This window comes from Leptonotus elevatus, chromosome 3 (genome assembly GCF_054856555.1).
Source record: "Leptonotus elevatus isolate MCC_2025b chromosome 3, RoL_Lele_1.0, whole genome shotgun sequence".
Classification (NCBI taxonomy): Eukaryota; Metazoa; Chordata; class Actinopteri; order Syngnathiformes; family Syngnathidae; genus Leptonotus; species Leptonotus elevatus.
Genome location: NC_141241.1, coordinates 27365451 through 27390598, shown reverse-complemented (window position 1 = coordinate 27390598; position 25148 = coordinate 27365451). Strand labels below are relative to the sequence as shown.

At 39.4% G+C, this 25148-nt stretch overlaps 1 protein-coding gene across 12 annotated transcripts in view; it reads left to right on the top strand.

The window, feature by feature from the left end:
- The window catches only part of ppfia1 (PTPRF interacting protein alpha 1), a 60716-nt gene that overhangs the window by 25099 nt on the left and 10469 nt on the right, over positions 1-25148 (top strand). For 7 of the 12 annotated variants that reach the window (XM_086072467.1, XM_086072468.1, XM_086072466.1 and 4 more), the window contains exons 7-18: positions 4815-5048; positions 5786-5932; positions 6384-6518; positions 7722-7760; positions 9463-9546; positions 9629-9760; positions 10519-10581; positions 11559-11638; positions 11776-11926; positions 19966-20189; positions 20292-20523; positions 23761-23790. In XM_086072467.1, the coding sequence (XP_085928593.1) occupies positions 4815-5048; positions 5786-5932; positions 6384-6518; positions 7722-7760; positions 9463-9546; positions 9629-9760; positions 10519-10581; positions 11559-11638; positions 11776-11926; positions 19966-20189; positions 20292-20523; positions 23761-23790 (1551 nt within the window). The remainder of the gene's footprint in view (positions 1-4814; positions 5049-5785; positions 5933-6383; positions 6519-7721; positions 7761-9462; positions 9547-9628; positions 9761-10518; positions 10582-11558; positions 11639-11775; positions 11927-19965; positions 20190-20291; positions 20524-23760; positions 23791-25148) is intronic. The other 5 variants (XM_086072471.1, XM_086072470.1, XM_086072465.1 and 2 more) reach the window with 2 other exon arrangements.

Sequence of the window (25148 nt, the reverse complement as noted above, 5' to 3'; positions counted from 1 at the left end):
CTGGGTGTGCCTTGCCAGGCTACAAGCAACCCTCCATATTTTGCCAATGCTAATTTAATTCTATTCAATTTCTATTAGAAATGTTTACTTAGAACTCACAAATAAAATGCACAAAATATACTGTTTCTGATTATAAAAGTTGGTTCCGTTTTGATGAAGAAACTTCAAAATCCATTTGATAATATGAATCAAAGGACTATTTTCGATTATATCAATGCATTTGGGACCCACTCCGACAAAAGGGTTTGCATGTCGGAGATAGTAGTTTTGAACTAGAAAAATTCCCGCGGAAATTTTGAATGGGCCTGCTAACTCTTGCAACTCTTTTCAATGAGCTGAACAGTTTAAAATTTAAACCGTTGAAATCGGTCAAGAAATGTGGAAGTTAACCAAAATCAACAGTATGTTACTGCCCCTTTAAGAAACATGCACATTCACGCACACACATTTGATTTTAAGTAACATTTCAATGAGCTGAACAGTTTAAAATTCAAACCATTGAAATCGGTCAAGAAATGTGGAATCTACCATAATTAACAGTATCTCACTGCCCCTTTATAAAACATGCACATTCACGCACACACATTTGATTTTAAGTAACATTTCAATGAGCTGAACAGTTTAAAATTCAAACCATTGAAATCGGTCAAGAAATGTGGAATCTACCATAATTAACAGTATTTCACTGCCCCTTTATAAAACATGCACATTCACGCACACACATTTGATTTTAAGTTGTGAGGAGACGTCACGCACCAACACTCCATTGATTTGTATAGGATTACGCTCACCTCAAACAAAAGCCTCTCGCGACTTAACGGTTGAAGATGCAGATTCCAGACATGGCTCGTTAGAACGGCAAGGGTTTGGGGAACGCGAGCATGTTCTCAGTTTTTTAATCGGATGAAAAATGACCAAATGAGAGCAGGTTGAAAACTTATGATTGATCGAAAATGAAGAGGCAAAAACGGCGAAAATTACATTGAAAAGAGATCAAAAATGTGCGACTTCTCCTCGCTTAAAGTGAAAATAAAGGTACTAAATGACACCGTAGCCAAATAAAACTTAGTTCTTCAGAAAGCAGAGGCTTGTGGCTACAAAATGTGCGAATTTGATGTCTAGTGAGCAAAGATTGTGGCCATGGTGACGAGTTGAAGTGAAACTTTTGGAAATATATTTTTTGGTTCCCACCACTCAGACCTTAATTAGTCACGCTCTAACTGATGCAAGAAAGGCGACTTTTACCCCTTTGCTCACTGTCTTTGAACCCGCACAGGGGGGAGAGCTTTCATTCCTTAAATTTTTTTTTGACACTGAGCTAAAGATGACAAAAATTCCAACAAAATGAGCTATTTTTCATATCGGTCGGTTAATGTATGCGCGCGCAGCGTGTCTTTGAAAAAGGTGCTTGATTGGAGTTGATCTCTTTCGGATTCCCATTCATTCCTATGGGACTTTATTTGGGAGTTTTTTGGGAATAGCGTCGCCATGGTAACTGGGAATTCTTATAAAAATAATAGCGCACCGAGTCAGATCGAGCCGCATCGTTTGATACCTCATTTGTCCCGGTGCGATCTACGGTACGGGCCGCATTTTAGCAGAAAAAAACGCGGAAGATTAAAAAATAAGAAAAATAACTAGAAAAATTCCCGCGGAAATTTTGAATGGGCCTGCTAACTCTTTTCAATGAGCTGAACAGTTTAAACTTTCAACCATTGAAATCGCTCAAGAAATGTGCAAGTTAACCATAATCTACTAAAAGTGTTACTGCCCCTTTAAGAAACATGCACATTCACGCACACACATTTGATTTTAAGTAACATTTCAATGAGCTAAACAGTTTAAAATTTAAACCATTGAAATCGCTCAAGAAATGTAAAAGTTAACCATAATCAACAGTATGTTACTGCCCCTTTAAGAAACATGCACATTCACGCACACACATTTGATTTTAAGTAACATTTCAATGAGCTGAACAGTTTAAACTTTCAACCATTGAAATCGGTCAAGAAATGTGGAAGTTAACCATAATCAACAGTATGTTACTGCCCCTTTAAGAAACATGCACATTCACGCACACACATTTGATTTTAAGTAACATTTCAATGAGCTGAACAGTTTAAAATTCAAACCATTGAAATCGGTCAAGAAATGTGGAATCTACCATAATTAACAGTATCTCACTGCCCCTTTACAAAACATGCACATTCACGCACACACATTTGATTTTAAGTTGTGAGGAGACGTCACGCACCAACACTCCATTGATTTGTATAGGATTACGCTCACCTCAAACAAAAGCCTCTCGCGACTTAACGGTTGAAGATGCAGATTCCAGAAATGGCTCGTTAGAACGGCAAGGGTTTGGGGAACGCGAGCATGTTCTCAGTTTTTTAATCGGATGAAAAATGACCAAATGAGAGCAGGTTGAAAACTTATGATTGATCGAAAATGAAGAGGCAAAAACGGCGAAAATTACATTGAAAAGAGATCAAAAATGTGCGACTTCTCCTCGCTTAAAGTGAAAATAAAGGTACTAAATGACACTTTATCCAAATAAAACTTAGTTCTTCAGAAAGCAGAGGCTTGTGGCTACAAAATGTGCGAATTTGATGTCTAGTGAGCAAAGATTGTGGCCATGGTGACGAGTTGAAGTGAAACTTTTGGAAATATATTTTTTGGTTCCCACCACTCAGACCTTAATTAGTCACACTCTAACTGATGCAAGAAAGGCGACTTTCACCCCTTTGCTCACTGTCTTTGAAGCCGCACAGGGGGGAGAGCTTTCATTCCTTAATTTTTTTTTTGACACTGAGCTAAAGATGACAAAAATTCCAACAAAATGAGCTATTTTTCATATCGGTCGGTTAATGTATGCGCGCGCAGCGTGTCTTTGAAAAAGGTGCTTGATTGGAGTTGATCTCTTTCGGATTCCCATTCATTCCTATGGGACTTTATTTGGGAGTTTTTTGGGAATAGCGTCGCCATGGTAACTGGGAATTCTTATAAAAATAATAGCGCAGCGAGTCAGAGCGAGCCGCATCGTTTGATACCTCATTTGTCCCGGTGCGATCTACGGTTCGGGCCGCATTTTTGCGGAAAAGTCGTGGAATAATAAAAAATAATAAACCCTTTTTTCTAGGATAGTAATATGTGCCTGCTTGCTCCGCAAGCAGCAGCTTCGCTGCTGCTTGCTCCGCTTAGCAGGCCCATAATTAGTGACAAAAATGGATCGTTTTGGATAAAAATGTCGATTTTGAGATTTATCCAAAAATAACCTCCTTGAGGTTTCTATTCTCCTTTCCCAGTAGCAAAAAAGTTAAAATTGTAATAGAAGTGTGTGAAAATAATGTTTTATAATAAAGTATTTAAGTGCATCTTTAGCCAACGTGTTTTTTAGCCAACTTTAGCGAGCAACGCGTCTCAGAAACTTGCCTCAAAATAACCCAAAGTTTCTCGCTTCTAATGTCACTTCACCAATTATTTGTATAAATACACCATTATGTGACCCTGCAGCATGATATTGAACAGAAAACGCACATCACAACGACCTCCTACCTTAAAGCAGAAGTGAATCATTTCATCGGTCACTGCGGCCAAGGTTTGTAATCCAAACAGAGATCATCTTCATTTCCGGGTTCTCTTTCTTTAACGAGTGTATTTCTACTATTAATTTAATTTAATGTATTCATGCACACTGACGAGGGTGAAACACTCATGCGAGCAACCAAGCTCCCACCAGAGCAGGGTGACAGCGAGTTGGGATGAGTGTAAAATTTGTGAAATGTCTTCTATGTTATAATGTAGACTAATAATATATTTGTCTATGAGTTGTCTATGAAAGATGTCTCGCCACATCGATCCACCACAAAGATTTTTCTGCCTGAGTTGCAGAATACACCACAGATTTTCACTTAATGCTCTATTAAGTGGGATAAAATTAAAATCAAATATGCGCTGCGAAATATGAAACTTGAAGACAAAAAGATAATCGAGATGGTCCTTCCAAAGCGAGTCTCCTCACCCCATAATGCACAAAGCGCATATTTGGAGTGACTTGTTGTATTCCTTATGTTTTCCATTGTAAATAAACTGTTAACCCATTAAAACATTTAAATTTACTTTATGTGAGCAAATGTATTTGAGACATTGATGATAATTTATCAATAAATGTTCTTGTCACAGGCCACACCAAATGGCAAATAATCTTTTAATTGACACAAAATCATTCAATCAAATTTCCCACTGTGGTAATGATCTCATTTAAAAATAAAATACCACAAGGAACAGCAATACAAGAACCAAACTTTGGCTGATGATGCCTCAGAAGATGAATTGTAAGCTTAATGTGATTGATCGTCAAAGTTGAGGCTGATTTAATCTGCTGAGAGGTCAAACTTCCTTAACTTTTAATGGGTTAACATCTCAGAGGATGTCCTTACCTGCTATTGGAATTACCTTTCCAGGGGGGTCTTTCAGCTGTTGCTGAAGGTTTGGGTTCAATATCTTATTCCTAACGTACTGGCTGCAATGGACATTTGTGAAAGATGTATGGACCAAAACTTTAAAAGCATTTTTTCTCAAAACAAGGGATTTCAACCTAGCAACATTAAAATTGTTTGTTTTTTTGAGGTACGTACAATATATATCTTAATTTTTTTTTAATCATGAGGACCCTTTTGACAGAGCTGGTCACATTTACAGTTAGTAGTGGTTAATAAAATAATTTGTTTTTTATATTTGTCCAAAGTTACATCTCTAGTTTTGAAATATACTTGTGTACCGGTACTATTGATTTATTTATTAATCCACAGCGATCATCTGATGGATCACTCAGTCAGGAGGAGGAGTCGGGTCCTGGTTTCGGCAAAGTTGGGGAACTCCAGGATGTGGTCGACCGTCAGACCGCTGATCTGGGCCAGATGAAGGAGCGCATGGCTGCAATGGCATCCCGAATCAGTGAGCTGGAGGAAGATCTGGACACAGCCAGAAAAGACCTCATCAAGTCTGAAGACATGAATACACGATTACAGAGAGACCTCAGAGAAGTAAGCACAATGTTGTAGTCAAGCTGTACATACGGAACATACTGTGACTATAGGAGGTTTCGGCCCGATGCCAACGAAATGTTCGTTAACTTTCAAGGAGGAGGTACAGAACGTCATAACCTTTGCCGACTGAGTTTATAGAAATATGTTTTTAGGTGGTGATTATTATTTTTTATGAAACACATTCCCAGGTAGAGAATATATTCTGCAGTACAGCAGCCTATGTAGTTGGTTAATACTGAACTATTATTAGGGCACGGGCCAATCGGCCATGGATGGCGCAGTGGGTCCGCAAAAAAACGGGAGAGCAACAAAAGGATTGGCAGTCCACGGATTCACTTTATTTAGCCGAAAGAAAAGCAATGGGCTTGGCGCCACCACGCGTTACAATAATCGTAGTCCTCCACGGCATCAAAAACATTCACCTCCGAAAAAGTGCTACACATGCACATAAAGACAAAGAAGCGCCACCCCGCCAATTGTTACCGTATCCCCTCAATTCAATTTCTGTGGAAGATACTGGATTAACAAAAAAACATGGGGGGGGGGGGGCTATTACTCAATTAGTTGATGGAATAATCGATGGGATGATCGATTTGTAAAAAGAGTCATTAGTGACAGCACTAACTAAGATCAAGTTTCATGGTTTTGTCATTAAGTCAACTGCAAATGACAAAGAGATCAGGTGGTTAAAAATCCTGGCAGTGATGCGCATGTATTTGTGCTTGTATGTATAGTCTATGGCTCAGAAGGAGGATATGGAAGAAAGGATCACCACTCTGGAGAAGCGCTACTTGGCAGCTCAGCGGGAGGCTACATCCGTCCACGACCTGAATGACAAGCTGGAGAATGAAGTAGCTAACAAGGAGTCCCTCTTTAGACAAGTAAGTTAGCCAGCTATCTTGATGTATGCTGCAGTATTTTAACTTTACACAACTCTTTACAGATTGTGCGTGCTATGCTGATACATCACTTTCAAACCCAAAACTTTGGTGGAAGTATAGCTGGCAAGTTTTCGGAATTTGAAGGTGTTATGTTGGGCGGTGCACATACAAAACATTGAAAGGATCAAGTAAAAAGCAATTGGGAGTTTTTGATTGAAGTTGTATTGCAACAGATTGTCTGCAGTTCTTTGTTGCTTGTTCAAATCTGCTAATGGATTTACCGTTGTACTCTCAATGCATAGGGTAGTAGACACTGTATAGAAAACCTAATTCTGACTCATTTATTACAGTGGTTTGGTGTTATTTATTTTTATTTCATGGTTAGAATGTGAAGCTACTGACCTGGATTTACCATTGACACTTTTGTTGTGACTTTCTCCTTTTTACATAGACTGAAGACCGAAACCGGCAGCTTCAAGAGAAACTGGAACTAGCTGAGCAGAAGCTGCAACAGACTATCCGCAAAGCCGAGACTCTGCCAGAGGTGGAGGCTGAGCTAGCACAAAGAGTAGCTGCCCTCACTAAGGTATTGGCATCTGCCCGTTACTTGGAATTTGTCACTTTTGATTTACTGCATATATATATATAAGTACTTAATTGTTTGCAGAGCTGTTCTTGTGCTGAACTGGGCTTTTACCATTTTCAAAGACTTTTTATTTTATTTTTGGCCCACAAAGATACGAGTTAACGTAGGAAATTTCTGTGGAATGTGGAGGGGCAACAATTGTTTTGTGGTCTAAATATTGGAGACTGGTTTGAGGATGGTTGACCATTTTATGTCCATTTATAGTTACAACCTGTGTCCTGGACAGTATCTGTGGAACTACACAGGCAGTTTGCACCATAGTTTATTAGCTTTGGCTCACAATATTTCCCTTTGATGCAATATTATTCCTATTCAACTATAGTATGCAACCCCCCCCCCCCCCCCAACACACGCACACAAATAGTGCTACATTATTTTATAATAATATGAAATGTTATATTTTCTATGTATTCCATGTATGTATCCCTAATATAAAGATTTGTTTTCCATTTCAGTGCTCTGTCTGTCATATAGGTGTTTAAAGGTGCTTTGCGAAGTTTTTGTCACTTTTTTATTCTTGACTGCCACGTCTGGCCTAAAGCGTAACTACAGCCTCTGTGTCAAGCTTGCGCATGGTGCACATGCGAGTACGTGCGCTTACTGCGCTCAAACAAACTCTTAATTTTTTCAGTTTTCTTGGAGTCTGAGCTGGAGTTTGGGCAGTGCTCGAAGCCGGCCTCTTGTTTTGTTTGTTTGTGGTTTTTTTCCCCAATTTCCATCCCAATTGTGTCGTACGCTAACACTAAATATCCTCAGACGAGCATGACGTCACCCTTCTACCCCCTCCCCACTCCCAAGGGCAAACACTCCACACTGAAGGGAAGATAAAAGCTGATAGGTGCAGTCACAGTTAAGAAGTCAGGGCGGTTTGTACTCCTCTGGGCAGTGGTGGAGCATGCATGAGATAGAAAAAGCTTTAATATTAACATTTTCAACTCCACAATGCAATGATCGAAATATTGTCATTGTTCTATGTTGAATTGGCAACTATTTCATCAAGTTGTGCTTAAGCTAGGTCACATACATTTTACGCTTGCTGCTACATTTGACTTTTATGTGCCAACATTTGACTTTTATGTGCCAACATTTGACTTTTATGGTCTTCATGCCGTTGCCTTCATCACTTCCTTCTTATACCCTTAGTGTGTTCCGTGTGGCTTTAAGGGCTCTAAGAGTCAAAAGGTAGATACTTTTTTTCCAAAAGGGCAAAGCCTTTCAGCTCAAAAATTAATTTTGTTCTGCTACTGAATTTAACCAGGCCAATATATATAGCCATGCATTCCTCATTCGTAGGAATACAGTGTTATGAAAGTATTTGCCTTTTTACAATTTTTACTTTTTTTGCAGTATATCCACAGATCATCAGGCAGACGTTAATATCAGACAAAGATAATCCAAGTAAAGAGAAAGTGTAGTTTTTAAATGGTGATTTATTTATTAAGGAAAAAACAATATTCAAAGGCCCCGTTTTGAAAAAGTAATTTGTCCCCCTTGTTAAGTCATGAAATGACTGCAGCTTATCACCTTTTTGGGGAAGCTTAGTAAATGTTCATGGACCACACCCAAGCTTGATTACCTCCAGACCTGTTCAATCAAAAAAAATCACTTAAATAGAGCATGTCCAACAAAATGAAGTCTTCTAAAAGATCTTAAAAAGATGCTACAAAATTCCATGGATCCAAAAAAATTCTCCAGCAAACCACTATCACCATGGACTGACAAGACAAGTTGAACTTTTTTAGAAGGTGTCTTGTTACATTCGGCTATAAAAAACATTATACGAGCCGTCAAACATGGCCCTTTGGGCCCTGGATGACTTACTTTGATTGATGGAACCACAAAGTCGGCTTTTTACCAGAAAATCATGAGGGAGAATATTCGACCATCACTTTGTGACCTTAAGCTGAAGCCCACTGCAGCAGGTCAACAATCAAAGAGACACCAGCAAATCAGCTTCTGAATGGCTTAAAAAACACAAAAAAATACGGTTTTGAAGAGGTTAAAGTCGACGCCCGGGCTTAAATTTGATTGAAATGCTGTGGCATGATCATAAAAAGGCCATTCATGATCGAAAACCCCCCAGGGCTACTGAATTAAAGCAAATCTGGAAGGAAGATTTGGCCAAAAATATAATTGAATTTGAGAAGAGGGCAAATACTTTTTTCACGGCACTGTACAACTGTATTACTGTAAATCCAAAAATTTAAAAGAACGATCAAAAGGCATTGTATTCTGTTGCAAAGAAGTGCTTGGTTAGGTGAGGTAACAGACTAGATTTAAAACTGTTCTAATTTAGCCCAAGTTCTTGCCCTAATTTACCCTTGTCTGTAGAGCTCTGTTTTATGTACTTGAGTACTGTGGCTGGTATCACCACTCTTCTCCTCAAACACGCAACCCCGGCTAACACAAACAGGAAGTGTCAGTTGGTTTGCGTATAGACCTGAGAAGACCTTTCCAACTGGAATGCCAAACAGCATGTCACACAAAACAATATTTGAAAACAATTGTCGCTGCAGATGCTTTGATAGTACCAATTCATATTATTTAGACACAGATAGATATCTGTTGTCTTAATCCGTGATGAATTGATAGATCTGCTTTTGGTGTTTTAGTCAACTTTGCTTTGTTCCGAACCTGTGCGTCGTCACTGCTGGTAGCTGTTGTTTGTGTAGAAACATCCTGCATGCAAAAATCTTTGACTATTCAAGTACAGTTAGATGGCTTAATCCTTTTGAAGGACTTCTGCTTTGTTCCACAACCTTCTTAAGGAGGACCCAAGCCTAGCTGTAGAGAGGTTACTTTGGAGAGAATTTAATTTGGAAAGCCACTGACCAAGTAAAGTACTAAGAAGAATACATGTATTTTTTTCTTGTGTATTGCTTAGGCAGAGGAACGCCATGGTAACGTGGAAGAGAGATTGAGGCAGCATGAGGCCCAGTTGGAGGAGAAGAACCAGGAACTGCTCAGGGTAAGAAAGGGGTCTCTAAAATATACTAGTACTGTACCCCAGTTGAATTGAGCAACATTTGAACTTTTTAATTCTCTTTCAGGCAAGGCAAAGAGAAAAGATGAATGAGGAACACAACAAGCGTCTCTCTGAGACAGTAGACAAGCTCCTTTCTGAGTCCAATGAGAGACTCCAGCTTCACCTTAAAGAGAGGATGTCTGCTCTGGAGGACAAGGTAGTGGTCATCCATTTATGTTGTGAATAGTCACTTAGTCATACACACATACACTGTGCGTTTGATCCACTATATTAGTGGACACAGCAAACACATATTGGAAAAGGGGGCTACTTAAGTGCCCGGGGAGCAGATCGGACTATCAGTGTTTTAAGGACACCACATCCATGTGTCCAGGGAATGTTAGGGGTGGATGTTCTTGAACCGGTGTACCCACGATGGCCACGAGGCTATGGCTGCCCTGAAGCTATGTAATTGGAATGATTCTTGTCAAATTCAATGTTTAAATGTTGCATTCTTTGCTGCTTTCCATTTACGAATGATTAAATTAAATGAACAAATGTTTAGGGTGAATGTACTGAAGGCACATCTGCAACGTACTGAGGCACATCTGCAAGCATGCTGGATAGGAGTGGAACCACCGCATTGTCACTCATGAATCTTGGGCAAATGCAGCCAGGGTGCGCGCAGGCAGGGGAGGAACTATTGATGCCTAAATGAACGTAATCCGTGATTTGTTCACTGAAGATAAATATCATGTATTATGCATGTAGGTATTATCAACTGAATGAAGAAGCGATGATTGGTTCAGTGAACAAATCTTTTGAATGGATCATTTTAATTGATGGATTCTAGGGATTCGCTACAGTCAAAATTATTACTTTTCCTATCACCACTCAGTTGTCCTTATTACTTTTTGGTAGTGACAAGTCATGGTTCACATCAGTCACTCTGTCTCTCATTGTTTGTCCATTCAGAATGCCCTCATAAGGGAACTGGAGCACACCAAAAAGCTGATTGAGGAGTCTCACCATGAAAAGGTGAAAGAGAATGGAGGACCAAAACTGCCAAAATTAAAAATAAATAAATGACTAAAACTGAAAATAAGAATGGATATAAAACTAGAATTCAAAAATGAAATACAAAATGTTTTATCTAAATGGAAATAAAAACGCAAAAATATATATATCCCTAAATAAATAAATAAAAGTAAAAATAGATACAAACGTAAAAAACGAGGTTAAAAAATAAATAAATAAATAAATATATATATATAAATGTCTAAATAAACACAAAAATAAATGTATAAATAGAATTAAATATCAATAATAAAAACGCTCTGCTCTCATATTTATTTATTTCATGCTGCAGACACTCTGTCAAGTTGAAATGTTATTAAAATGAGGGGGTTTTCCTAAGCATGTCGTGGGTTGGTCTCCGCTGTTGCAAACTGCCTAGAGTGAATGGGTCGGCAAACAAGGAAGTCTCGCAGCCATCGCCGGCTTGCATGGAGAGCTCCAGCAATGGACGACTATCTTATCCACTGTCATCACAACTTGCAACTTGAGTTGCTGGACAACAAGTCGTGGTGACAGTGGACAAGATGGTCGTCCATTGCTGGAGCTCTCCATGAAACCTGCGAGACTTCCTTGTTCGCCGACACCGCTCACTCGACCACTGAAAGGCATTTTGCACCGACAGAGTCCAACCCAAGACACGCTTAGGACCGCCCCCTCATTTGAATAACATTTCGACCTGACTGAGAGTCTGCAGCATGGAATAAATAAATGTCAGGGCAGGCAGAGCGTTTTTATTTATTGATTGATATTTAATGCTATTTATTTGTGTATTTATTTAGATTAAGATTTTTTGAATTACATTTTTTATATCCATTTTTATTTTCACTTTTAGTCATTTATTAATTTTTTAATTTTGGCAGTTTTGGTCTTCCATAAAAGAGTGTGTCTTTAAAGTTAAAACGTTTCTCTTTTAACATTTAATACATGTCTTATTATAGGAACAACTCTTGATTCAGATCGAAACGTTGAGGGCTGAGAATGAGCAGGGTAGGAGCAGGAGCAACTCATTACTTCATGGGTAAGTGGGTTTGTGTTTAACCTCCATCTGTCATTTGTGATCTGTGACTTTTCTAAACAGTAAACATTAAATGTCCATAAATACATTAATAATATAATATTCTCATTGATTGCTTTGTTTGGGGGGTGTTTTGCTAGACGATCACAGCTGGGAAGCACCCCAGACTTCAGGTATCCAGTGTCTGCTTCCTCTATAATGGACAGCAACTCGGATCACTATGGCAGCGCTCTTGTATTGAGGCGGCCCCAAAAAGGAAGAGTAGCAGCACTTAGAGATGAACCATCCAAGGTGAGCTGCCCTATATGATTAATTTAGTGCAGAAGTATACTCTAACATGATACTGAATCATTTGCTATGCAATTGATCACTTTGATCACAATTATACACTCACCCCTTGTTGGCTTAGATCTATTTAAAAACCCTGTTACATGATGTAATTTTATAAATTTGACACACCAAGAGTGTGTTAACTAGCCTGCTAAATTTGAATAAATAAAATAATTGCCACGTATATGAAACCAGGCTTTAAAATAGTGGAAAAAATATAGACTTTACCACAGCTCTCAGACACTGGACATGTCTGCTGCATACACTGTAAATACGCCACTCGCACACATCTCACAGTACGTGCTCAAATGTCTGACTGTCTTCAGCAATAACGTGTGCTACTATGTTAAATATATTGTTAGCTTGCCCTTAAGTCCCTCTATTATGTGGACACACACACCAAGACAATATCAAGCAAGCTAGCTGCAAGCTGCTAGCCCGTGAGCTAGCCACCAGCAAGAGCAATAAACAATTAACACAATGCACAGAGCAAAGCGCTATCTGTAACCCCTGCACGATCTGAGACAAGCATGCGCAGAAGATCGGCCATCTTGGCTCGCTAACTACGGCAACCACATAGGTCAAAACACGTTCACACACGCAAAATGAAATAGGTACAGGACAGGTGCACGTTTGTTTTTGTTTTTATTTTAATCAATGCAGTTCTGTACCCAAGCATGTCTTGTACGGATAGAAAAGATTTTGACTAGAGCTGTCAACCGATTGCATTTTTTAAAATCAGATTAATCACATTTTAGAATTTTAATTAATCACGATTAATCGCCTAATAAAAAAGGCTTTTTTATCAACATTTCTTCCCCGGCAAATTTGAAGAGCACTGGGTTATGTGTTAATTCTTTTGACATTTAATGTTATGAGGACGTCTTCAACATTTTTTGATCCACTGCACACGCTCATCCTCCTCTTTTTCTAATCAGTTAATTACTTGCATAATTTAAAATGGAAAAAAATTACCCCAATATTTTGACATGAACAAATATTGTAAAGGCGATACGCAAACATTTATTAAATGCTTTACTTTAATACATGTAATTATGTTTATTGCTCAAACAGTTCTACCTTAAACGTAGCCATCCGCTGTCACGCTAAAAGATCATTTATGGTCAAAATTAATTGTGTGATTAATCTGCGTTAATTTATGATTAATGCGATCATTTCTTGTGATTAATTAATCAGTTAACGCTTTAACTTTGACAGCACTAATTTTGACACATAGTGTGATTATAGTTTGCTGTGAGAGTGGGTACGGTTTATTTTTATTGTCTTTAGTGCAATCTGTGGCCAATATAGCATAGGGGTTGAGGCTGGGTGAGGGGTAGGGGGTCATTTTAAATACACACACACCGCAGACATTACCGTTGTATCATGTTTTTACGTATCGCGCAAGCATATAAAGGTATTTTGTTCTAGTGTAGTTGGCGATCCAAGATGGCCGATCTTCTGTGCATGCGCGTCTCATATCGTGCAGGGGTCACAGATAGCGCCTTGACAGGCTCTGCCCAGCAAGCGAGCTAACCTGTTAGCCAGCCTGTGTGGCTTACTAGCCCACGAGTTAGCCTGTGTGGCTCCTACTAGCTGACTGGCAGTGGGGACATCCAATTTACCACTGTCTCGTTCTGCGAGCAGCACGTGGGTCCACACAACAGAGACCCTGCAGCCCAAATAACACATGACACTTTATGGACAATGTTTTTTTTGTTTTTTTTATCTTTAGTTCCTATTGTTACTGAGCAAAGCCTGGTACACACTTAAAGACAGTCGGCCTGTTTTTGTCTTGATTTTGCCCCTTCCCAATCAAGGATGTCAAACGCTGTGTTAAGAGTGGATTTGTCCCGATAATTAGGTCCAAAACCAGTTCGGGCTGACGGTAAATAATGAACGTGTTCAATATTTACGACGAAAATCTTCATGTGAGTGGGGGAAGACAAGGTTCTCCCAAGCCAGCTGACTACGCAGACTGTGACGTGAATGGAATTTAGCCAATCAAAGAAGCTCTCTGACATGACGAACGAGAGCCCGTACATGAAAACAAATTAATATCACCTACCCAAAATGCATCCATATATTTTACAAAGTGTGTGCGGTACTTGGCCACACTAATTGGCTGTCAAATAGGGGCAGGCTGCATGGCTGTCTTTTTCAGTCAGTGGCAGAAAATGAGCTGACGGTCAAATTGTGCTGAAATGCTTTACGTCGCAATCAGACGATTCCATAGAAATAACAGATCGTGAGCCCTGCATTTCGTCACACGATTTAATATCGTCATATCGCCCACCCCTAAGTCACGTGTGATCACACGAGAGCTTTCCCTCGGAGGACTGGATTCGTGAACAGTGGTGGAAGATAATCTTTTTGTGTGTGGGGAGCTGTGATGAGATTATCTGAGCACCCCCACACACACAATACGACCAAAATTGTTAAATGGAAGATTTTTTATCTTTATGTGTAGGGTCTGACAAAGATTTAAAAATATATATATTTTTAAGATTTAAAAAATCCTTGTGTCCTAGGCCGGGAACCAGGTCCACTCCACAGGATGTTTTTTGTTACCTTTTTTTAACTATGATTTCCTGTTATCTCATACCTTGGGCCATCACAAGTTGATAGGGATCACTCCCAACTCTGGGCTGTTTGGTCACAGGGGCCAAAAAACGCACCTTTTGGGAAACGCTTCTGGCGAAATTGTGTAATTGCAAATGTCAAAGTACAGAAACTGCATAAACGGTCAGAAAATTAAAAAAAAGATTTGCATGGTGTATCCTGACATATGGGGGAAATAGCAGGAAAATAATCATGGGCTTCCTCTATTTCAATTCTCAAATATCACCCTCAACATACCCTAAAATATCAAAACATGTCTATCCGCCTAACAAATTACCATCAAAAGTAATCAATTTCAAGCATTTTATTATACATTTCACTCAAATGTATATTAAAAACATCCCACATTTGTAACCTTCAATTTAAGTCCAAGATGGGCTTTCTATCTGAAGTATTAGAGGAGCTATGACCAAAATACTCCACTGTACCATAAACCGGAAACAAACAAAATTCCAAATGGGATTAAGCTATTTTTTGCATCTAAATAAAATCTTAAACAATATTCAAAACATGGGCTATGTAGTACTATACTATCTAAAATGAATTACATAAAAGTGAATCATGTCCCCAGGTAGACCAGGGTATCAAGGCGCAACATTAAACATGATTACTCGAAATCCGGGAACCAAATAGAAGATTTAACTCATTCACTCCCAGCCATTTTCACTGAAGCAATCCCCTTCGCTCCTGGCTCTTTTACCGGATTTTGACTGATTTCGCAAGTCCCACAGAATATTATGTTCTATTGCTATAAAAACATGGATCTACCAAAAGAAAGATTAGTCTCTCTTTGTTCATCAGGGGAAACATTTCTATCTGTTTCCGTTTTGCAGCAATTAGCATTAGAATGTAGCTAAATTTCATCATTATTCACAAATCTGTTTGAAACTGTGGGGAAAACAGCTTTTTGCAACATGGCCCTGGTTGAGTTCTTATACACTGTTGCCAAGTGCTGGACGTTTTTGTAATAACTACCATTGCTTCAACTGTTCTCTTCTACCCTTCTGTATGCTATAGCATAAAAAACTTATTTTTTTAATTTGGGGGGACACTGGTAATATTTAAAATAGAACGTATTTATACGTTTTGGGAGCAAAGTTGATAAAGAACAAGATCCAGACAAGGAATACAAATTACTAAACATTTCTTAACAATAGATTAACATTCTGTGTAACCAAATGGAGAAATAGTAGAGTGCAACTTAACTATAAAATTGAACTATGATAAAATATAACTGGATTTTAATCATCCTCTTCTTAATCTTCCTGATCATCATCCATATTTGTATGTCTTTCATCAGCTGCTAAGTCATCCTCATCGATTTCCTCTTTTGCCAAGACATCGACAAGAGCTTTGGGCAATGGTGTCAAAGTTCGGTCGTCGAGGTCCTGAGTCCTGCATCTTTTAGAGGTTTCCCAGATTCAACACAGCTGATTCATATTTAAGCTTATCGACAATGTCTGCAGGAGCTTGATAATGATCCTGATCATTGAATTAGGTGTGTTGGAGTAGAGAAACCTCGAAAACATGCAGGACTCAGGCCCTCGAGGACCGGACTCTGACACCTGTTGCTTTGGGGATGACATCACCCTCAAACCATCGTGGTTCTCTTTGGGTAGTGCTCACGAGCCTTCTTCCAGACACATATCTGGAAATTGACTCTCTTTATGTGCTAGAAGGTGCTGGAAGGGTCTCTCTGTTGACCTGTCCACCTTCCCACCTTGCAAGAGGGTCCTCTTCCATTACATAAGAAGAGTCAACTTCCAGGTACAGTGGCTTGAAAAAGTATACATCCCCCTTCAGTTTTTCAACATTTTGGCATGGTATGACCACAAACATAAATATATTTCCCTGAAATTTTATGTGAACGTTAAACACAAAGTAGCACACAATCTTGAAGTGTAACAAAGTGTCTATCTTATTTCAAACTTGTTTTAGAACTAAAAACTGAATAGTCGGGTGTGCAAATTCAGTGCAGTTTGCCCATCTCTGCTCTAAATGAACTGCAAAGATCCTCAGCAGAGGTAAGGGAATGTGTCCATAGAACAACCATCAGCCGAGTACTGCACAAATCTAGCCAGTATGGAAGGGTGGCAAGAAGAAAGCAATTTCTAAAAGCGAGCCACAAGAAGTCACGTCTGCACTTTGCCAGGAGCCATTTAGGCGACACCGCTGAAGTGGAAGAAGTTGCTCTGGTCAGAGGAGACCAAAATTGAACTTTTTGGCCTGCATTTCAAACGCTATGTTTGGTGTTAGAACAACACTGCTCACCAGTCTCAATACACCATCCCCACTGTCAAACATGGTTGTGGGAGCATCATACTCTGGTGGTGCTTTTCTTCTGCAGGGACAAGGAAGATAGTATGAGTAGAAGGAAAGATGGTTGGTGGCAAATACTGGGCGATCTTGGAAGAGAACCTGTTGGGGTCTGCAATAATAATGATAATTGATCAGATTTATATAGCGCTTTTTTGGACACTCAAAGACACTTCACAGTGAATACATTATTTGTGCGCTCACACATTCACACTCTGGTGGCTGTAAGCTACTTAAGTAGCCACAGCTGCCCTGGGGCAGGCTGACGGAAACGTGGCTGCCAGTGTGCGCCTACGTCCCTTCCGACCACCACCAAACATTCGCACATTTCAGACACCAGTGTGAGTGACACTGGAGGCAATGTGTGTGAAATGCTTGCCCAACGACACTCAACATCGAACAGCTAACCTACCGGTTGCTGGACGACCGGCTCTTCCTCCTGAGCCACAGTCACCACAATAGCAGTCAATAGGCCTGAGACTGAGACAAAGGCTCACCTTGCAGCAAGCCAATGCTCCGAAGCATACAGCTAAAGCGACAATGGAATGGTTAAAAAAAAAAAAAAAAAAAGAGTAAAAAAAAAAAGGCATGTGCTAGAGTGGCCCAGAGACATACCCCAAAAGACTGTAATCGCAGCAAAAGGGTGTTCGATAAATTATTAATTTAGGGGGGACAAATACTTTTGCACACTCTACTTTTCAGTTGTTGTTTTTTTGTAAAACAGGTTTGAAATAAGATATACACTGTTTCACTTCACGATTGTGTACTACTTTGTGTTTAACTTTCACATAAAATTCCAATGAAATATATTTGTTTGTGGTCGTACCGTGCAAACATTTTGAGTGTGAATACTTTTACAAGGCAATGTGTCTGGAAGAGGGCTCATGAGCACTACCCAGAGATCCCATCCCCTCTCAACCATGGATTTCACATGAACACAGAGACTGGCAAGTTAGAACGCAACAAAAAACGCAAGGAGTGTGAATACTTTTGCAAGGCAATGTGTCTGGAAGAAGGCTCATGAGCACTACTCAGAGATCCCATCCCCTCTCGACCATGGATTTCACATGAACACAGAGACTGGCAAATTAGAACCACTATGGTTTGAGGGTGACGTCATCCCCAAAGCCCTTGTCGATGTCTTGGCAGAAGAGGATTACTTAGCAGCTGGTGAAATCCATACAAATACGTATGATGATCACGAAGAGGAAGAAGACGATGATTAAAATCCAGTTATATTTGAGTTTAATTTTATGGTTAAGTTGCACAGAATGTTAATCTATTGTTAAGAAATGTTCACAAGTCTGTTAGATTAGGCCGCTTAATGAGTAGATAGGCGACTTGAGCTAGGCCGTTGTGTCTCTGTGTCCTGTCCTGGCTTGGTGCCTTTCTATCTTATCTGCACTCAGGCGCACTTATCCAGTTGAAACCAGTTAAGACCATCAGGTCACACATTTTCACATGGGCAAGACATCCTCCGCATGGGTGGGCAGCCGAGACGATAAAATAAGAGTATGAGTAAAGACCATTTTGAATGGAGCAGACCTTCTTCCGCATTCAGCAAATAAGGCTCCACAGCTGTGCACTCGATCTTTCTTGCATCCAGTAAATAGTTCAACTGAGAATATACAGTCTCCTGGTTGTTATTAGTATAGCGAGCATTTAAGATAAAAGAATCAGAACTTAACAAGTCATTTTTATTCCTTGTCAGGATCTTGTTCTTTTTTTAAATCTCCTATTTGGTTCCCGTATTTTGTGTTTTCATGTTTAATGTTGCGCCTTGGTAACCTGGTCCACCTGGGGACATAGTATAGTACTACATAGCCCATGTTTCAAATATTGTTTAAGATTTTATTTAGATGCAGAAAAATATCTTATTCCCATTTGGAATGGTAATTGTGGAATTTTCAGTTGTTTTTTTTTCATATTTAGGGTACAGTGGAGTATTTTGGTCATAGGTCCTCTAATACTTCAGATGGAAAGCTCATCTTGGACTTAAATTAAAGGTTACAAATGTGGGATGTTTTTAAAATACATTTGAGGCAGTGAGAGATAATAAAATGTTTGAAATGGATCACTTTTTATGGTAATTTGTCAGGCGGAAAGACTTTAAAAAAAATATTTTAGAGTATGTTGATGGTTTTATTTGAGAATTGAACTAGAGGAAGCCCATGATTATTTTCCTACTATTTCAGGATACACCGTGCAACATTTTAGAGTTTTCTGACCATTTATGCAGTTGCTGTAGATTGACATTTGCAATTACATAATTTCGCCAGAAGCTTTTCCCAAAAAGTGTGTTTTTTGGCCCTTGTGACCAAACGGCCCAGAGTTGCGAGTGGTCCGTATCAACTTGTGATGGCCCAAGATATGAGATAACAGGAAATCATAGTAAAAAAAAAAAAAGTAACAAAAAACATCCTGAGGCGTGGACCTGGCTCCCGGCCTAACCAGGCTTAACTTGCAATTCTGGCAGATAGCTACTGATGAAATGGCGGCACTCAGTATTTATATCGTGGGGGAAGGCCTGACTCATGCCAGGGTCCGTGTGTAGCCGGGACCCATTTTAGTCATGGGCAAAAAATCTAGGCAAGAAAGGTGAAAATTAGTTAACATCTCAACAATTCAGCACAAATTTGTTCTCAGTCTTTGCATATGTTTTCAGCACTTAATTTCAAATCTATTAAATGTATTTACAAATAAATCACAAAAATGACTTTACAGGGACATTAAAGTTGAAATCAGATTTTAAAAAAACAACAACTTTTATTTGAATTATTTTTTATTGAGTTATATTCCACTCCTTATATATTCACTCCATCACTCCTATCATGTGTGGTTCGATCAGTTGTCAAATATCAACTTGGTTTTAAAAATCTGCTTTTTCTTTCTGTTTGCTTCCACCTTTGGATCTCAGCGCCATGTAAGTCACCATGAAGCAGCAAAAAAATAATAATAAATACGATGTCCACTTGTTATTTAATGACTAATGAAGTCTCCACGCGATTTCTGAATCTCCTCTATCATAATTGTTTTACAATATTTATATTTATTCAATTCAGGTGCAGACTCTTAATGAGCAGGAGTGGGAGCGTGTCCAACAAGCCAATGTGCTTGCTAATGTGGCCCAGGCTTTTGAGAGTGATATGGATGCCTCAGACCTGGAAGAGGATCGAGAAACTATCTTCAGCTCTGTTGATCTTCTGTCTCCTGGTGGTCAGGCAGATGCACAGACTCTGGCCTTAATGCTGCAGGAGCAACTTGACGCTATCAACAATGAAATTAGGTTGCTATACTACAAGCCCAGGCAGAAACCACCACCACAAATGTTCTTTTTGTTTTTGCAGTGTAATTCACAAACAATTTTTTGCGTTCTTTGTTCCTTTAGAATGATTCAAGAAGAGAAGGAAAACACAGCCACCCGAGCTGAGGAGATTGAGTGCAGGGTGGGCAGTGGCGACAACCTTGGAGGACGTTTCCGCTCAATGAGCTCCTTACCGCCTTCACTGTGTGCAGGCTCTCCTATTGGCAGCTCTCCTCCAGGCTCTGGCCACTCAACACCAAGACGTATTCCTCATAGCCCCCACAGAGAATTAGACCGGATGGGTGTCATGACCCTGGTAAAACCTCTCCTAAGTTTTGTTTTTTCAACATGCATCTCTCTAACGGCTGTGCGATTTATCCAAAATGTTAATGACACTAATAATCAATTTTGAGCTCTGTATTATTTATCATTACGGACAGGATGAGATCTTGTAGTACAAGATCTCGCACGATTAGAACCGCCACGAGATTTCTCATCCCTGCAAAGCACAAGATCTAATTTTATTTAGGGGGGTTTCATGGCATTTTGTATGCCTCGCATATACACTTATTTAGCGTAGGATGAAAGTCGCAGCAACACTTGTTCATGATTGTAACATGCGGTAAGAAGGCCAACCAACGTACTGATGTCACCCACTCGCGCTGGTTTTCATTCACGCTACATTTCTGGGTTCGGGTGGATCTGATTAGATTTGACCGCCGACAAGCCAAGTGAGAGTGAAGCTTCGCGGTTCCTAGCACACTTTGTTTGAGCGTGGGCCCCACCCTTTGCGGGGGCTTCTTGGTGCTGAGGCCAAGCGGCAGTTGGGATGTCGCTGCCATATGCGGGGAGCACCGCCGCGTCACCCGCCTTCAACCACCAATTCAAAACATGTTGTAAGGTGTCTGGCTCTACCATCGTTACAATATATTATAGAATTTTGGAACAATAATTACCACGTACTTATACCATATTTATAATTTCATTGGTATCTTGTGGTCAACATGTAGCACTAGAAAGCATTACGTACCGCGTCGGATTGTCGTTCACGTCCTCTTCCAACTAATTTTTGTTGAAAGATTTTACTCCAAGTTGGGTTCGAATTCATCATGTGCACATTCTTGAAAATTTGTTTAAACAATTGCACAAGAAACCAAAAATAATTTCACATAATACAATTATTTATCTTCTGTTCTTGTATTAGAACTTTGTTTCTTACTTAGTAATTTGTATTATTAGTTTGTTTTTGGTTTTATTTATACTTTATTCATGTTATACCTTTTTTATCCCTGACCCGTTTTCATGCCTGAATACTATATGGACATCAATGCCTTGTTACGCTCTTTTTTTTTTTTTTTTTTGTTCTTGGCAGTGTGTCAACCAGCGTTACGACAACTTGACTCGTCGTTCACGTTACCAACACGTTGTCGTCTTGAAATAAAGTTAAATCGATAATTACGCACGTTAAAAAATCTGCTTAACTGCTCTGACATTGTATTATACTGCGCCTGTTAGCAGCATTTAAGGGCAGCTTCATCACCTTTAATGCTAAGGCGACTAGCGGTGCGAATGCTAATGCAGCTAGCACCGCTCAGTAAGTGCGAGAAGCTGTTTGATTACTTTTGAAAGGCGTAAATGATTATTAACTTTGAAGCAGACAGCCTGACACACTTGCCGTGCTGATAACTTTTTTACAAACCAGACTTACTTTACTTTTCTGATTTAGCCGGCAGAATTGCTAATGTGGTTCTGACGAGGGTATTGTGTGTATATGTTTTGTGTTGTACTTATCCAAGGTGTCCCTTCATTACAGCCCTTCAGTGCACTAGCATGTTGGATGTATGTAAATATGTATAACCATGTCTGCATGTGATGCTTCCTCCGCCCAAAAAAACTGCGTTATTGCATTGATCCCTACATCATCCAGAGCTCCCTCTCCCAGCAGACAGTTACTTATCTACCTTTTGGAGCAACTGGCTTCATTCCACATCCTCAAGTCTGTAGCTATATACCATATCTTCAGGTACCCGGCAATCTCATTACGTTAATTTTCCCTACTTCCTTTCTAAGACGGGTGCAGTCTGGCTGTAGTCTACAACTAGATTTAAAAAAATTTTGGCTGACCTTTTGTTTTCCAGTTTGGTAGTGACAGTCAGATTTTTCCGGAATTAGTGATCAATTTAAGTGCTACTTTTCTTTTATCACATTTTTTTAGTTATTTTTTTTATGCAAATCATTTATTATCAATTATTTTATTCAAGTATCCTGCAAAAACAATGAAAAACAGTCATAACTGAAGACCTGGCAATTATCTGCTTTTGCTTTTTGCACTCAGCAGTGCAGAAAATGACAACTGTTTGTTTTGACAGCAACACAGCATCTCGCAATCAGATAATTTGATGTGTGTGATGTTAGTGCATGCTGTTTGTTTGTTGTTGTTGGTTTCAGGACAACAGGGCAGGAGAGGTTAGTGTTGGGTGTGAAGTGATCATCCATGTCCCCTTATTACAGGCATTGTCACCACTCTAATATTCATTATATGTTGGAAAATTGCCTTTCTCGATTGCATGCCCTCCTTGTTGTGTCAGTGCTGTTTATAAAGGACAGCGATCTGGCATGAAAAAGGCCCAAACTTTTTTTTCCCCCTTATATTGAAGAAAATTATTGACAAAAAAATACTTGATGTGTTGTTTGTATTTCAGTGGCTTTTGAAATATCTAAGGAGTAATTGCCTGTACTGTAATACTGAGTGCTTGTAATTTCTGTACTGCAAACTCAACATATTTTGAATAACCTTTATGTAACCAAGAGACATCATAGAAAAGCAACATTTTGGTTGATCAAATTTACATTTCTGCTCACTCCTCAATTTCCGCTTCCTGTTACCCTTTTATAGCTCACTAATCTCATCCATGCTCTGACCTCACAATGTCCGTTGAGAAGAGGAAATTAATGATTCAGTATTTTGCTCTTGGGGAAAAACAAACTTCCATAGAAATGTGGCAGGCTGATGGTTTATTTGCTCTGCTAATGCCAGGCCTCTGTGGAATGCAGAGGGAGGAGGTGCTCCCCCGTTTCAAGGCAGACAATGGAAAAAGACTTTACCCGAGCATATACATCTGTAATAAGCCTTTGAACCATGTTGTAATATCACGTATAGCAGCCGGCTAGCCAACCATGTTTTTGTTGTTGTTGTTTTTAGGTTAGTATAGGTTTGAGCCACCAAAAATGTGCTTGCTTTGAGGTTTTATTTTAGCTTGGCTGCACCTATCCAATTGGTATGACTTTCTGCAACCTCTATCTAGCTTGGTGGTTTGTTGTGTTACTATTCTACCCTCACTTCGTTTGTGTGCCCGACTGCTCTAAGAACATGTGACTTATTCATAATATCAGTCATTGACTGTCAACTTTGCGTGTTTGATTATCAACAAAAAGAGAAACTACCCATGTGTTCCTCTTGTTGTGTTTGTGCATGACTTGATTCCACTGGTATTCTGTCTTGCTTCTCACTAACTACTTTTCTTCTGTCTTGTTTTTTTCCGCCATGCTTCAGCCTAGTGACCTGCGCAAGCACCGCAGGAAGGTAAACTAGAGGCCTGCTTCACTAAGTGCAGTACCTTCACTACCTTTACTCATGTCTTGTCCCAAACGTGTTTAGCTTTAGTTTCTCCCACTCTTCTGCAGCGATGTACAGTGGACCCCCCCTTGCATATTTGCGTTTTGTCATTTTAAATTCACCCATTTGCTTTTTTTTTTCTTCCATATTTATGTTCCTTTATTTGCTGAAAGGAACTTGCCTACTCACAATTTTTTTCAAGTGGACAACAAATGGTTAATGTTGGCAATAATCCAATAAGAATGATAAAACTAAACTTCTTAATTGAATTTTCGCAATGGAAGCGTATAAGGTGGGAGCTCAGTGAAACTTGCCAGTGGTTTTGCGTCGGTAAACACTGAAGCCCTAGCCCAGGGATGTCAAACTCTTATTAGCTCTGGGGCCACATGGAGGAAAATATATTACCAAGTGGGCCGGATCGGTAAAATCATGGTATATACTTTAAAACAATTGCCGTCAATTATACGTAGGTTTTCGATATTTGCGGATCAGCCCTAAAATGCAGGGTGCAACTGTAAATATATTGTCCCCCAAAAAATAACACAAATGCAAATGGCACGCGGCAACACTTTGCCCGTATGAGTTCCGGGCATGTTATATCTACCTATTTTGCATATACCTGTATATTGTTCACAGAATGCATTGTGGTGCCGTTAATGAAGTTCTAAGGATGTTATTAATTGTCATATGTGTAGTTGAATGTGTGCCGTATTCAGCACGTTTGTTTGATTCATAATGGTCTGTTTGTTTTTTAAACTGTAACTTTAAGTTGTGTGTAATGACATCCAGAGCAATTCAGTGTACAAGTTGCATTGCTCACCTAAGGATTGCTTGGGAAATTACGAATTTATATGCTTTGATTGTGGCCGACAGATTAATTGGTAAGACATTACTCGTTTTTTTGTTTTTTTTTACTTTACAAAAATGTTTTCGTAGCCGGATTAAACCCTATGTTTGACACCCCTGCCCTAGCCATTCTACGCAATCTCGGCATATGAAACAGCGGCGTTTCCCTCCAGGCCGCCCCAGGAGCATCATCACCATTAATGTACTCCTGCATTCTGCTTTGCGGTCAAAGTTTTATTGTTTTACACCAGACTGTGCCACTGCAGTCATTCTTTATCGTCATCAGAAATGCAGATGTGTGCTTCAGGTATCATTGTGTGTCTGCATGCTTAACTTTAAGCTGTTTAACTATACTGTATTGTTAAGGGTACAGAAATGTTTGTGTTTGAATGGCTATAAAAAGGTTCTGGGGTCATAGTTTAAAAAAATATATATATTTATATATATTATTAATATTTTATTATTATGATTAATGTACA